Below are 14,959 nucleotides of genomic sequence, written 5' to 3'. Positions count from 1 at the left end.
GAAACAGTCTGTGAATTACACTGTGTATGACCTTGAAATCAGGATGAGCAGAAACAAATCCAAATCAGAATTAAGGAAGGCAAGCAAAATACCACATCCCGAGCTGGGTTATGACATTGCATGCGAACCAGAAGAGAGCCCGGCAGACCCAGGTAATGGAGCTGGAGAACCCAATGGATGACAGACAGACAGACAGACTGACCAGGAGCCAGGCCCACCAAACCCAGTCACAGATGCAGTCAGGTCTGTGGCTCTTCTCAGTGCTGGATCTCTTCAGACACTGACACAGTCCGACCTCTCAGGGAAGAAAATTGAGGACAAGTGAAAGGTGAAATGACAACATGAGCTCAGGTGAAGCTATGGAGACCTTCATGCAGACCTGCCCCTGCAGACCTATTCCTGCAGCTCCTGCAGATCTGCTCATGGAGACCTGCTCATGTGGTCCTGCCCATGCTTGAGAGGCTGTTTGTTTTTGGAAGGGAGGAAGAAAATTGGGTGAGGCAACAGGAGCTCACAGGCAGGTTCCCGTGCAGAACCCTTCAGACTCCTGAAGGGTGTACTCCAACCCCTGGGTGAAAACCCTGAGAGGCACACCTGGAAGCTCCCCTCTCCCCAGTCTGATGTAGTGGTCCTCACAGCGCTCCATTGTGGGGGTGACGAGGAAAAGCAAGGTACAGTATTGTCTTGGCGACTCATAGACTCTGAGGACCCTTGCGGGGAAGTTCAGTTGGCCTTTAGCCATCACAGTCTGTCTACCACTGTTCCCTACTCCACCAGTCTGTGCAGCATCTTCCTGTCACACATGCTGTGGCTGTGAAGCGAGCCATGGGAAGGACCTTCTGGTAGTGGAGCTGCTCTGGTTGACACAACTCCAGTCACCCTTCTGAGGCCCACAGCCAAGAGAGTTCTCCAACGAAGACAAAACTAACATTTAGCAGCTAGTGAATACTTCCGGACCACTCTTCCTGGCCGAAGGCCCTGTCAGGGGCCTGTGCTCAGGATTAACTTGGTCTGGGGAGCAGGGGAAGCTTTCTTGGATTGCACCATCAAGGGGGTAAGCAAAATTGCTGTTCTTAAGGGATGCCAACAATAATTAATGAGCTTCAGGTCTTCTTCCTGTCTCCCTCGCACCCCTTGATAAGAAGAAAGCACATAAGAAATAAATAAATAGACAAACCAACCCCGCACAGTTTGTTGACGGTGTGAAAAGGGAGTTGTCGGAAATGCAGGTGATGCGGCTGATGGAACGAATGTTGAACACAGGTGTGAGGGGAAGTGGAGAAAACAGGAACTCTAATCAGAGTCATCCGTTCTCTATGGAAACAGCAGACAGTTCCCATCACTTCTTACTCTGTTGAGTTACGGACTAATGCATGAGGCCGTGGAGGTGTATCCGTGTGTGCCCCACCCCCATATCCACCATACACCCTGACTTCCTGGGCAGACAGCTCAGCCATGGACTTGGGAGCCTGGTAGGGCGGAGGCTGTGCCTACCGTCTCAGGCCAGGTGGTTGTCAGGGTTCCCTGTCTTCCTTCTCCCCACACATCCTCCCTGTCCACTCCTCATCCCACAAAAGTGCTCACCCAATCAGCACTGTCCACACCCATGGGCCTTGCTGTGCTTTCAGAAGGGACACTGTGCTCTCACTAGGAGGGACCTGAGGTTGACATGGAAACACTCACGCTGCTGGCCTGTTTCACAGTCCTCGTGTTTCTGTGTAAAAGCAATTGACAGGTTCTCTCCACAGATGCTGTAGCATGGAGTATGTGTCATGCCCAGCTCTCTGACAGCTCTCTGCCTTACCCCCTAGGCGTCCCCGCCATGGCTCTTTGGCAGGTCCTTTCCCTCAACACTGTCCTGTCGCCCACATCCGTGATTTGTTCATCTCTGCAACTGTGTTTGCCCTCTGGACCAGAGTGTCTGAGCCACTGTGGTCCTGTCTGCAGACAAAACCCCACTGACTGTGTCTCCTCTTCCGTGCTGGGCACCTGAACTGAAGAGGTGGGAAGAGCTGTTACCTGGGCCCTCAGAGCCTGCCCTTTAGGCCCAGTCTGAGAGGCCAGACTCCAAGTGCCCAGGCCTTTTGTTTGTATTTCTGTGCCTGGACCTAGCACAGAGCTCAGCCCGCAGGGCTTACCACAGCCACACCGGGCCACCTCTCACTGTGGTTCAGTATTTGTTGCCATAAACTCTTATGCTATATTTATTGGTAATGTACTTTTTAATTTAATGTGTAAAGCTTTCATTATCTTTATTGATTGAACAAATGTACTGTCCTTGGTATTTGTACGTAAGAAAAGGTTTTCCTTTGGGTTAAAAGATCCTACTGCTGGCTTTGCCTATGTCCCTGTGGGTAGATGTGGAGGGATCAAGTGCAGGAGATTTCTCATGGCCATGACACAATGCCCGACTAGAAACAGCTTAAAGGAGACACGGTCTCTCATGGCAGGAAAAGCATGGCATCGGAAGCTTGTAGCCACTGGTCAGCAAGTGCTGTCAAGAAGCAGAGCGAGCAAAGGAAGCGGGGACTCAGTTCACCCTCTCCTTTTCTCCTAAAGTCCAGGCCCTCAGCCCGTGGAATGGCACCTCCTGCAGTTAAGGTGGTGCTTTCTACCTTCCTTACCTGACGTGATCCCTCAGGGGCACGCCCAGAGGTTTGACTATAGGTAGTTGGAGATGCTGTCAAGTTGACAATGTTAACCATCACACGGAAGGAGCTGTCTATTTCCCACCCCAGAGCCCTGTACAGGAGCAATAGTGCAGAGGCTCAGGTTTGTACAGATGTCACATGATTGTGGGAGGGCGTACATCTCGTAGAAGCCTGTAAGGTACACGAGTGAGTGGGCGGCCTCTCGATGCGTCCAGTGCAGACGCCTTGGCCTCTGCAGAGAGGGCCACGCATCCTTTACTGAGGCTGCAGAGCAGCTGCAGAAAGCTGTCTGAGTGAATCTCGAAGTCCTCTTTCCACGCTCTAACTGGTCCCTGTCTCCCACAGGCATCGTGTCCAAGTCCTATGAGTGCCGCCTGAAAGGACAAGGAGCCACCTTTGTGGAAACAGACAGCCCCTTCACTGCAGCCACCCTGGCAGAGGAGTCACCTGTCAAGGAGAAGTCCCTGAGGAGCAGCAAGAGACAGGCTTCCTCCCCCGAGCAGGTCCAGCAGGTCATCATCATCCAGGGCTATGATGGGGAGTTTGCCCTGGATGCCTCTGTGGAAGAGACTGCTGCGGCCACACTGCAGACACTGGCAATGGCTGGCCAAGTGGCCAGGGTGGTACACATCACAGAACATGGGCAGGTCATTGCCACAAGTCAAAACGGGTCCCATGTTGGCAGTGTGGTACCTGGACCCATCCTCCCCGAGCAGTTGGCAGATGGAGCCACCCAGGTGGTTGTCATGGGGGGTTCCATGGAAACTCACAGTGTGGATGAGGCCCTCAGTCCAGGTGCCGCTGTCATACAGCAGGTCACCAAGCAGGAGCTCTTAAGTCTCTCTGAGGCTGCAGTCCCTCCGTCTGACAACTCCTCAGCCTTAGATGCACTGCTGTGTGCCGTCACTGAGTTGGGAGAGGTGGAGGGCAGAGCGGGGCATGAGGACAAAGGTAGGCCAGGCCACAAGGATGTGCTGATCCAGCTGCCCAGCCAAGAAGAAGCCCACGATCATGCCAAGATGGAGGCCACAGAGACTCAGCTGTTCCAAGATGGTCAGGAGAGTCCAGCAGCCATGGAAGTACTGACCCAGGTTGTCCGTCCCTCAGCCATCATCACATCTCAGGAACGAGCCCAGGTAGCCTTCAAGAAGATGGTTCAGGGTGTCCTCCAGTTTGCTGTTTGTGACACAGCTGCAGCCAGCCAGCTGATCAAGGATGGCGTTACCCAAGTCATTGTGAATGAGGAGGGTGCCGTCCACATGGTGGCCGGAGAAGGCTCCCAGTTCATCATGCAGGAGGCTGAGACCCATGGCCTGCGGGTGCCAGCTGAGCATATGGACCTGGTAGAGTCAGAAGGAGAGATCTCTCAGATCATTGTAACAGAAGAGCTGGTTCAAGCCATGGTCCGGGAATCCAGTAGCAACTTCCCTGAGGGTGCCACTCACTACATTGTAACAGAGTTGCCTCCCGGTGTACAGGAGGACACCGGGGTTTACTCCCACACTGTGATAGAGACAGCCAGCTCTCCAGAGATCCTCCAGGCTGGGGCAGCACTCAGTGCTGAGGCTGTGGGTGCAAGTAGCACAGAACAGTTGACAAGCATGGTCATCTACACCCAGGACGGCTCCCCAGCAGCCACAGTGATCCAGAGCCAAAGAGAAAACAGTGAGCTCCAGGAAGCATGAGGCACAGGGTAGTGTGCCAAGATCCCCTTGGGCCAGCACAGAGGTCACTGAACTTTGTCATGTTTACTTCAGAGTGTGCTGAACAAGCCCTTCAGGCACGGCTAACATTGGCCACTAAAAGGCACCAAGGAGGGCAGAAAGCCAAGCCTACACCTAGGTTGCCCAGCAGCCTAATAAGAGAGGGTAGGCTGGTCATTGGGCCCTCTGCTGATGGCTCACCCATCACGAACCACTGGTGAAAAGCACTTTTCCCTGGTTTTTCTCCCGTATAAGTTCCCTATTTAGTCATCAAAAGATGGTGTCGCCTGCTGGGAAACAGGAAGCATCTCTGGCCTCAGCACCTGCTACGTATGGCTCGAACAGCCCTGTCATCTCCTCCCACATTCGGTTAAAAATCGGAACTACCAAGATCACATCTTGAAGCAGTGAACACATTGTTTTTTATTGTTATTTTAAGTTTCAGATAATGGTGTTCCCAGACCAAAGGAAGCCTGTTAACTCATCTTATGTAGAAATTTCCTCTCTGCGAATTTTTAGGGGATTCCTTTGTCATGACCACTCTGCACAAGAGAGACCTTTCTTCTGTGGTTTGAGAAAAGTCTTGAAATTTTTATTCAGTTACAGTCCACCTAGGTTGAAACAATTAATTCTCATTCTGAATTCATTTCATACCATAACGTCTGTACATGAAATACCCACTATGAAAAATATTATTCATTGCTTTTTAAACAAATATTTGTTTCTATCAGTATCGTTTTTGCAGGATTTATTGTGACTTCTCAGAGTATGGGAAGGCTGACATTGAACATTGCAGTAGATGCCTCCCCCTTGCCCTGCCTCCCCCAGCACTGCCTGCTCCAGGGCCAATTCACTGCAAGTGCAGGATGCAGGGTGATGTTCCGGTGATCTTTCTCGATTCCATTGCTCTGTTTGTTTTGTTTCCAAAATTGTAAAATAGCCCCCATTCCTCAAAGGCAAAATTGTTCTTGTTGTTTTCTTTGAAATAAAATTATAGTGTTAAACTAAATGTGGTCATGTACTAAGTACCAGCCTGCCAAGGAAGTCCCCCCTCTGCTCTAACCACTTTCATGTACAGTGGGAGACAACTGCAGCCCAATGACATTGCATCAATGTTTGGCAAATAACTCAGGCATGGTCTATCATGGGTTCCAGACAGGAAGCCAGTCTCTCTGTCAGAATGAGTTCCATTTAAATCCCTTCCTAAGGCGACAGGAGGAAGCACTGGGGACTGGCCTCTGGCCTCCTGGTTGCTTTGCCCTGAGCTGTGTCCATCCCAGGGCCAGCTCCCTCCGTCCACCTAGCCTTCGAGCCAAAGATAAGGAACGGGAAAACGAGCTATGACCCTGACTCAGTCAGCTAAGTGTGACTGCTCCTGCTTCCTAAAAGTGGCAGGGTTACTCCGCTCCTCTCAAGCAGTGCCCTTGCCAAACAGTGACAAGATCAACTCCCGTTTGTTACCAGGATAGAGGTGACCTTTACAAAGTGATGGCCCTCTCCAGGCTCCTCATACATGTTAAAAAACGGGGGCGGGGTGCTCTTCAGTGGAGATATTTCTTCTTGATCGCCTCTCCTGTTGGCGCGCATGGCCGCAGTCCTGAGGCTCGATGCTAATTCCTGCCTTTGCAGAGCCCTGTATGGGTAACCTTTCCGCTGCAGTCCAGGGCATTGACACTGACATGCTGTAGTTTACCGTGTGTGATTTATTTAGGATAAATATGTCTCAGGTGGCATTTAATCCTTCATAAAACCAGTGTTGCCTGCAGTGTCAAACCAGCAATCACATTGTATTCTCGATGAAAAGAGCAGGCCTTTGCATAAAAAAAAAAAAAAGGTACAGAAGGTGTTCGTAGACTCAGGAAGATTGCGAAGGCTTCTCCAAGCTACTGTATCCTGTAATTACCTATAGAGCTAGGTTAATGTTACCTCTCTTTTCTCTCTCATTACACAACTATTGGAATGTAAGGGAGTTTAAGGAGCACATACACAAATGTGTGCCTCAGAATAATGAGGCATGGCAGGGTTTTCGAGCAAAGGACATTCATTGCGGCATAGATTGTCTATAGAGACGACACAGCTAGCTCACGGCTTTCCTTAAGGTTTTTTTTTTTTTCCAGAAAATGTGACAATTTTAAAGAAGTAAAATCCCAGCCAATGACATTTTATGTCGAGATTGTAACCCCAGAAGACCGTACTTATATTAAGCTACAGCCAATTGAATGATCCAGCCCCAAGGATATCTGCAAGCCAGGAAGACTGATTTTCAAGTCAGCATAGCATGTAGATAGGGCTTCCATGCCGAAAGTTGAGCAGTGTTTGCTCTTGGTGGGTTGGGAATCATAAAGCAGAATGGCCATTTCTAGACAGAGCATCCTGTCACACGCGGTCATTTTGGTGTGGCTCTGTAATTGGACCCACACGGTTACCTTTGTGAGAGGCCTCAGCCCTCCCTGAGAGTTGAGCAGTACCCACCACACTACACATGCTCCCCAGAGCGAACCAAGCAGCCTGGTGCAGAGATCGGGGCTTTCACATGCTGGTTTCCCTGAAGGACCAACTATTTTAAGTACTAAGACTGGGTTCATATGGCTTTGGGAATCCCTGTCACTGACCAGCTGAGAGTATATGAAAAGCCAGATAGCAGCCGCAGATTAACCCAGGTACTCCCAGGAGAGGAAAGAAACCTCAGATCAAACCGAGCTCAGTTCTGACGCTTAGGAACAGCGGGGCCGGGTGAGGATGCAAAATATAGAGAGACATCTGAGTCGTGGGAATCAGGCCAACCTGGCCAAGCAGCACTCAAACTTGAGGTAGATACAAGATGAAGAACCCAATTACATTTCCGGGTTCGTCGGGTACCCTTAGATTTAGCCAATTAGCAGCCATCTTGCTAATGGGGATTCTTAATAGGAGGTCCTCAAAGGAAGTCGGAAGTTCACTCAAGCAAAGGAACTATCAAAGCACTAGAAGACAGGAGGGTAAAGCTTACTCCACCTAGAACACAGCCAAGAAAGACTCCATGGCCTAGCCCCGCCCAGATTCTCTGCGAGGAGCCTCACCCACTTCCCACCCCGTCACACTTGTTTCTTGGGGAAAAAAGATAGGACGGCCTAGGCAGAGAATTGAGGAGTCAACCAGGACTAGGGATCAGAAAAGACCATTCAGTTAGCACAGCAGAGAATAGTGCCTGTCTCTTCTCTCCCTGTATAATATTAGGCCGTGATATAAGAGGATACAAGGTAACTTAAGCAGCCTTCTCCTGTTCCATCAATTCGTTTTCTACTCCTCTAGGGTGATATCATTTTACATGGAGAAAAAGTTAGCTGGGGTGGCAGTTATACGTTTCGGAAGCACCTTCTAATCAGGGATGGGTGATTCATGATTAGCTCCAGCGGGCGATCCATCTGACATAGAAGGGGAAAAATTAGCAGCTGTCACTGCTTGATGAGTTAATTTCCTGATGGGCCTGACACTGAAAAGCCATTTGGAGACATGGCTGTGGCTGACGAGAAAACCTGGCACTGCTTTTATAACTGGAGATAAAGAAAGGGCTGAGGAGCGCCTGGGAAGACCGTCAGTTGGGAGTGTTTGTGTCAGTGCCTGAGGCAGCACTGCCCGCTTGCTCTCTTCGGCCATATCTCTGACGAGGCCACTTCCAGCCCAACAAAAAAAGTAAGCTTTGTCTGTGAATGTCTTTCAATGGAATTAAAAACTAAGGGTGTAAGCTTCACCTTTGTTACCCTGGCTTCTAGGCCTCCCTGGGAGGGATCGGCAAATGGAATTTGGGTATGAGGGCCAGTGCCTTTTCAGCAATTACAAAACACAGGGCGCTGTTGTAGTCCTCAAGGATATACTGGAGAAACCCTGTTTCTCTTGGGCTTGTGGTCTGTAAAACCAATGAAGCAGGATCCTAGAGGTTTCCTGCCTGGAAATGGAGCTGAGAAAATGCCCTCCTGCTTTCCAGACCTGAACCCTTCCCCCGGCCAGGTTTCTGGTTTCTCTTCCTGGAGTTGTGTAAGCTGAGGAACTAGCCCAGAAGTGGCTGTGGAGGGCCATGGTTTGAAGCCCTAGAATGTGGTCACAAAGACATTTCCCACAGTTCAATAAATCAAACCTCACATCTCCAGCAAAGAACCATGTGCTTCCTCCATGGCCTGCGTGTGTGAGACCTTTTAATAAATTCTTTTAAAGTGACCTAATTTCAACATGACTTTCACCGCCATCAAAAGATGATGTACAACCAGGATAGACACGAGCATCTGGGCCCTCCTTCATGGCCCGGTTTCTCCCAGTCGTCACATTACTCCTCAAATGACCTGTTAAGTGGGGACTTTAAAACCAACACGGAAGAAGGTCCTTACTTTTCATTCCCAAACTGGATACCGGGTTAATGAAAGTTTCTCTGAGTGACACTCGTCCACTGGCTCCTGCATAGCAGTCAGGACATCTCGGCACCTGTCCTCTGCAGCCTCCTTGGTGGTCACAGCAGTCACCCTCACTGGGGTTGCTCCTTCAGGGACTGGCTTTCCGACCTCAAGTGCAAGGTCCTACCAGATTCTGTCCCCCTCCCTATCTTTATTTTGCAGAGTCCCAGCCACTCGCTGCTCCTGAACTGTTTCCAAGTAGGACATGGCAGCCAAGCCTCTGCATTTGTGCTGTTGTTCTTGGTGCCCCACCAACGTGACACACTGAATATTCTCAGAGAACCACTCAGGAGTGAAGAGGTTAGGACAGAGTCTCCACTCCCTCCATTCTGACTGTCTCAGTTGCCTTCCTCTCTGCTTCTGTGGTCTCGGGTTCTGCAGCAAAGCTCTTCAGAAGAAAGGGAATGAAATGCATCCTGAACCTATAGTCCCCTGGTCAAACCGGTTCGATCACATTCTCATCAGAGCTCTGGGACTAAACCTCAGGACAAAGGTCCCATGAGGTTGACAGACATGTTAGACACAGTAAGAGGTCTTAGAGAAGACCTCTCTGGCTTTTTATAGGTATAGTTTCCTTCTCATCATCACCATCATACCTCAAGGAAAGTGTCAAAGTCTATTCCCCTGGCACTGGGCTAAACCTGTTCTTTATATTTGCTCATAGACTGATTTCTTTATGCCCTAAGAAGTTGGGCCGGTACTGTTCATTCCACTCAATATTCATTCTTGACACATCTTTTCATGGTGAATGATTGTGACATTTTCTTTTCTGGAGAACGATCTTTGACACTAGGCAAGAAGTCAAGGGGTGAAGCCAAGCAAACAAGGATTTGCCTGGTGGCCTTGCTTTTAGCACAGTAGCTTATTATCAGTGCTGCTCCAGGAGACCTGGACTAGGGAAGAACTCCAAGGGGAGGGCCGAACACCCTGACTGTCAACTCTGAAATTCATGCCTCAACTCCCCAATATACTTGGGATCTGGACCCATTCATCTTTGTGGAATAATTATTGGGGGGAAGAACAGAGGGGCTATACACCCCAAACACATCTGCCACAAATTGTCAGCCTCTGTCAGAAGTCAGGGAGGCTGTGCACTGAGCAGAGTCTCCAGTCCTTTCTTACATGCAAGAAGACCTGTGGCACTCATGACCCTACTGTACAACACACACAGGATAAAGGGCTTCTAATTATAGGGGACCCTAGTGGCCCCACAGGATATACTTGCTGGGAATGAGTCTAGAACCAGTCCAGAAGACTTCTGCAGACCTGGATGGCAGATATGCTGCTGTGGTCCTGAGCCGAGGGCCAATGTTCAGTCTGGACCTTGAGCTATGACTACATCACATGAGCCCGTGAGTGGGAGTCCCTGCAGCCATTCTGCATCCCTGTGTTCAGTTTTTGAGCATAGAGTTTACGAATAGAGAAGTTCTGTCATTATGCCCCAAGAACAGATAGCTGTTATAAACTGTTCAAAGAGGATACCAGACCCAGAGGATGCGTGACTCCGGTGGCAAAGTGTCACCAAAGAAGTTGAAATCAAAGGGTCTTGCATGGCTCCTCTGAGTGAAGGTGGTAACAGACTACTCATTGGTGCAAGGACCCAGAAAGGTTGTTTACAATGTCGTCAATCTGAACAAAACCTGGCTCCCGTGAGCCTGCTAATGGTCACAAATGTCTTCCCATGGACTCCGAGGGAATATCAAGCTCAGGCTTCATGGTGCAGTACCTAGACCTGGAGGCTCTGCCGTGTGGAGATGGTCAGACCTGGGACCTGCATGTCCTCTTGCTGTGTCGGAGTGCTGCTTTCTTTCCTGTAGATTTCAGGGTCTTTTCATCTTTATTTCTTATATTTCAGTGTCCTTTAGTTTCACATTCCCGGGTTCTCCTTTTGGGGCTTCTGAAGTAAGCTAGGGCAGTACAGGCTGCCTGAAGAATGGACCCTGTGGTGGTTGGAGTAGGTTTGGCCCCTCATCGGCTTATGTGTTTGAATGCTTGACCCCAAGGAAGTGACACCATTAAGAGGTACCTCCTTGTTGGAATAGGAATTATCCTCATGGGAGGAAATGTGGCACTGTGGGAGTGGGCTTTGAGGTCCTACGCTCAAGCCCTGCCCAGTGCAGAAGAGACCCTCCTCCTGTCTTTCTGCGGAAGGCAGTCTCTTTATGGTTGCCCTAGGATTAAGATGGAGAACTCTTGGCTCCTCCAGCATCGGGTCTGCCTTCAGGCTGCCAGGCTTCCCGCCATGAACCTATGAAACTGTAAGCCAGCCCCAATTAAATGTTTGCCTTTATAAGAGTTGCCTTGATCATGATGTCTCTTCACAACAGTGGAAACCCTAACTAAAACACACACACAGTTCAGACCCTGTCCCGTGTGTGTGTCTGAAGGTGGAGGCAGAGACAGTGAAGACCCCAGCAGTGAAGACTCATGCAGGGTAGATGTCTGCTCTTCACGGTGACTTCAGCTAAGATCCCACTTCTTAGTGACTTTGAAATGACTTCCTATGGGGCTGTCTATCCTCTGTAGCTTCCTCTCCTTGAGACTGTGTACAATCATTGCATTGTGAAGACTGAACAACCATGGAAGTGGGACTGCATCTGTCCATCCTTCCAAGACTGTGATTGACTTTTAAACTGCATAGCTGTGCCTGTAGCAGGATCCAGGAGCTCTGGTGAGGAAATGTCTGGATGTAGCCAGCTCAGCCTTAGACCAAAGGAGATGGTCTAGGGTAAGTGTGGATGAAACATCTTTTGTTGCCACAATGAATTCTATATCCAGCTAAACTATCAATCGAGTGCAATGATAGAAGCAAGACTATCTGATATGCAATCTCTCTGAGGATTAACCTCTCTGTTCCCTTTTCATGAAGATACTGAAAATTTTATTCTGGAAGAAGCTAGATTTGTCCCAGGATTTGGGAATGAAAGACAGACTAAGGGAGATAAAGGAAATGCACAAAGTGACAGTTGCCAGAGCACAGTAAAGGGGAGCTGTAATGAAAGAAATAGCGGGCTGAAGAGATGGCTCACTAGTTAGGACCTCTAGCTTTTTGCCAAGGGACCTGAGTTCAATTTAGAGCACCCACATAGCTGCTCACAACCAACTATAACTCCAGTACCAGAGGATCTGATGCTGTCGTTTGGTCTCTGTGGCCACCAAGTATGCACATGGTATGCAGACATGCATGTAGGCAAAACACCCACACACATAACTTTTTAAAGAAATGACTTGATGTAATACTGACATGTATAGAAAATAGGTTTTGAAGGTGTAGATAGTTTAGAACAAATGATCTAAGCTGTTAAGAATAGAGAGGTAGTTATTAGTGTCAGAAAAATAAATAGGCATTCAAAAATCAAATGCTAGTACCATATAATACCTGGTTTGTCCACACACAATATCCACAGTCATGATATTCACACTATGAATATGAATTTAATACAAATCATCTCATAATTAAGTGATGGCGGGGGGGGGAGTGGTGGTGAGAATATGGACTCGTTCATCTTGGAAAGTGAACAGACACTGAGATTGACACACTAAAATGTTAGTGTTGTATCACCATTTCTCACCTGGATGGAAAAATGTCCCAGTCTGGTCGCTCCCTACTCCAGCTAGCTGCAGGGGGGGGCGACAGAGAGCGAACAGCAGCCATGTGTTGGAAGGCGGCTTGGGGGTTGGCGTTGGGGTGGGAGAGCTTGGGAGAAGGTGGAGAGGTGCCCCTGGTTGGAGGAACAGAACAGCCGTTGAACTGGTCCAAGAGACCCTGGAGCTGGAGCAAAGGCAGAACACAAGGCTCCCTGGAGAGTAGACAGTGGGAAAAGAGCTGGTTGCCGCCCCCTCCCTGCTAGGGATTACTTCACCTCTAATATTTGACCAGTGCTGATTTTCTGATCATTAGAAAAACATAATGTACTAATGTCGTAGGAAGCAAACGACCCTCTGTTGTAAAAACAAGCGACACTTCCCTCTCTGACTGAACTGGATGCCCATTTGCCTCACCATGCTTGACTGACTGGCTGGCTCTAAGCCATGCTTCTCTCCCCCTTTGCTTTAGAGCCTGGTAGCATCAGGAAATTGCCAAATCACTGGCCACAGTGCAAGATGTCCAAACAAAGAGATTTTCTGTCCACAGTCCATGGAATGACTTGTTGGAAAAGTACGCATGCATTCACACACATGCGCACATATGCGTGTGTGCAAACACACACACACTCTATATTGCTATTGAGAAGTAATTGAGTCTGTAACTTTAGATGAACTGAGAGTAATTCCCTACCAATTAGCTATGTAATAATCAAACTGGCCATGTTATCTGAGCAAAAGACAAAATAACATATTATTGTGTACTGGATAACTTTCATAATGATATATTTAAATAGGAACACAGATATTTCCATCTCTTTGTAAAGATGGTTTTGCTGATCTACTCCGCCATCTTGAATCTATTTGCATGACTCACTTTGAATGTATGGGATGGGAATAATGCATGCATATCTTTGGTGTGACCAGGAAGTGGGATATTTCCTACAGCACAAAACTGGAGAATGAGACTCACCATCATAGGAGGTCAGTAGCTGCCCTCCAGAGCAGAAGGGTGCTGGGCCTCGGGCTTATCAGGTTTCCCGTCTGCTGATTGTCTGACGTCATTTTAGTTTGGGCAAGCGTGCATCTTCCCCTGCCCTCCCACCCAAATACCTGTGCCAATGAGGAATTAACTTCAAGTGAGTCATCTCAGACTTTACTACACTAGCTACTGGCCAACTGGCTAATGCCAGGACTCTGTATTGAAGTCCATCTGCTTCCCCTATGGCATATATGACACCACCAACGTATCTGCTGGTCTACAACCTGCTCCCAGCTCTTCTCATCAGCAGTCAAATGGGAAGAGTTAAATGTGTGGCCTCATGTCTAGGAGGGAAAATGCTAACACCCAACATGGGTAAACTTTTCTTCTCTTAGACTTGAGCTTCAGATATGAAGATAGCTGCTGGGATTTGTGTGGTTGAGGCCAAGTAAACTTGGTTTGCTTTCTTTTCTTGTCCCTTCTATCCCACACTGAATCAAGTGTGCCCCTGGGTGTCCCCAAGAGCTGACACTGTGTGTATGGGAAGGGGACACTGTGGGGTGAGTTGAAAGCATTGTTAGCCAGACACTGCAATCAGCTTATTAGTAGAAACACCAACACATCCTTGACATCTTCCTTTTCAACTGTTTCTGAACTTGGACTGAAAAGTAAAGAGCATTAACTTTCCCCTTTAATTCCCCAAAGTATAGACTTCAGCTGTAGGCATTAGCGCTTGATTCCCATCCCAGGTTAACACAACAGATAGCCTTTGAAACCAGCCTTCTAGATTTCTATCCCAAACATCAGACACCATGCTCCAGAAAATCAGGAGAGGATGGGAACTTTGTGGCCACTAAGTGTGACTGGGACTTGCCCTTGGGGAGCCCCTATACCTGTGCTGGCTGAGGGTCTACCTGCCACTTCGATTTAGAGAGTAGCAGACTGGTTAACTTGTCACCATCTTTGACCTGAGTCACTAGAACCAGCCCTATGGTCTCAGACTCTCCTCTCACTCTGCTATGCTCCACTGATCTCTCACTGCCAGAGTCAACATCTCAACACGAATTGGATCTGACCTGCATGGTCAACACACTGGCCCTCCATTGCCTGCATAAAGAAGTATCAGTAGAAAGATGTATACTGGGGCTCTGCTTTAACCAGAAGGTGAGGGAAGCTGATAGAAGGAGGAGGAGGGAGAAGACAAGGAGGAGAAGAGAGGAGGAAGGAGGAGGGGAAGGAGGGGAAGGAGGGGGGAGGCATCTTGAAAACATAGGTACTCCAAGAAGTGACCCAGGCCTACCTTGAGACTGGAAACTGATAGATGGGAATACCCGCTCCTTGCAGAAACTCCTTTGACTTAATGGACCCAACCAAGCCAGGGGAACTGGCTATCTACAGCACCTCTCTGGTGGCCAATCCCGTACGCCAAACTATGCCTCCTTGTCAAAGTGTATGCCTAGTCTGGCGAATCTGAAACTGATTGAGCTCCCTGTGACCCACATGTTAGACACAGAACAAAGGAAGACTCACAAAGCAGGCTTTATCCTCACTGCTCTGATATGCTGGCCGTCTGCATTCTACAGCCCTTTATCCCATCCCCTGAGCTAGTTCAAC

The 14,959-nt window shown here is 48.8% G+C and overlaps 1 protein-coding gene across 2 annotated transcripts in view; it reads left to right on the top strand.

The window, feature by feature from the left end:
* Positions 1-5,363, top strand: part of Zfp407 (zinc finger protein 407) — a 395,146-nt gene extending 389,783 nt beyond the window's left edge. For both annotated transcript variants that reach the window (NM_001427664.1, XM_087592705.1), the window contains 1 exon segment: positions 2,997-5,363. In NM_001427664.1, the coding sequence (NP_001414593.1) occupies positions 2,997-4,336 (1,340 nt within the window). In that variant the 3' untranslated portion in view covers positions 4,337-5,363.
* Positions 5,364-14,959: the final 9,596 nt, after the last annotated feature.

The sequence above is a fragment of the Rattus norvegicus genome, chromosome 18, assembly GCF_021556685.1.
Source record: "Rattus norvegicus strain SHRSP/BbbUtx chromosome 18, alternate assembly SHRSP_T2T, whole genome shotgun sequence".
NCBI lineage: Eukaryota > Metazoa > Chordata > Mammalia > Rodentia > Muridae > Rattus > Rattus norvegicus.
This window is presented reverse-complemented; position numbering and strand designations above follow the sequence as displayed.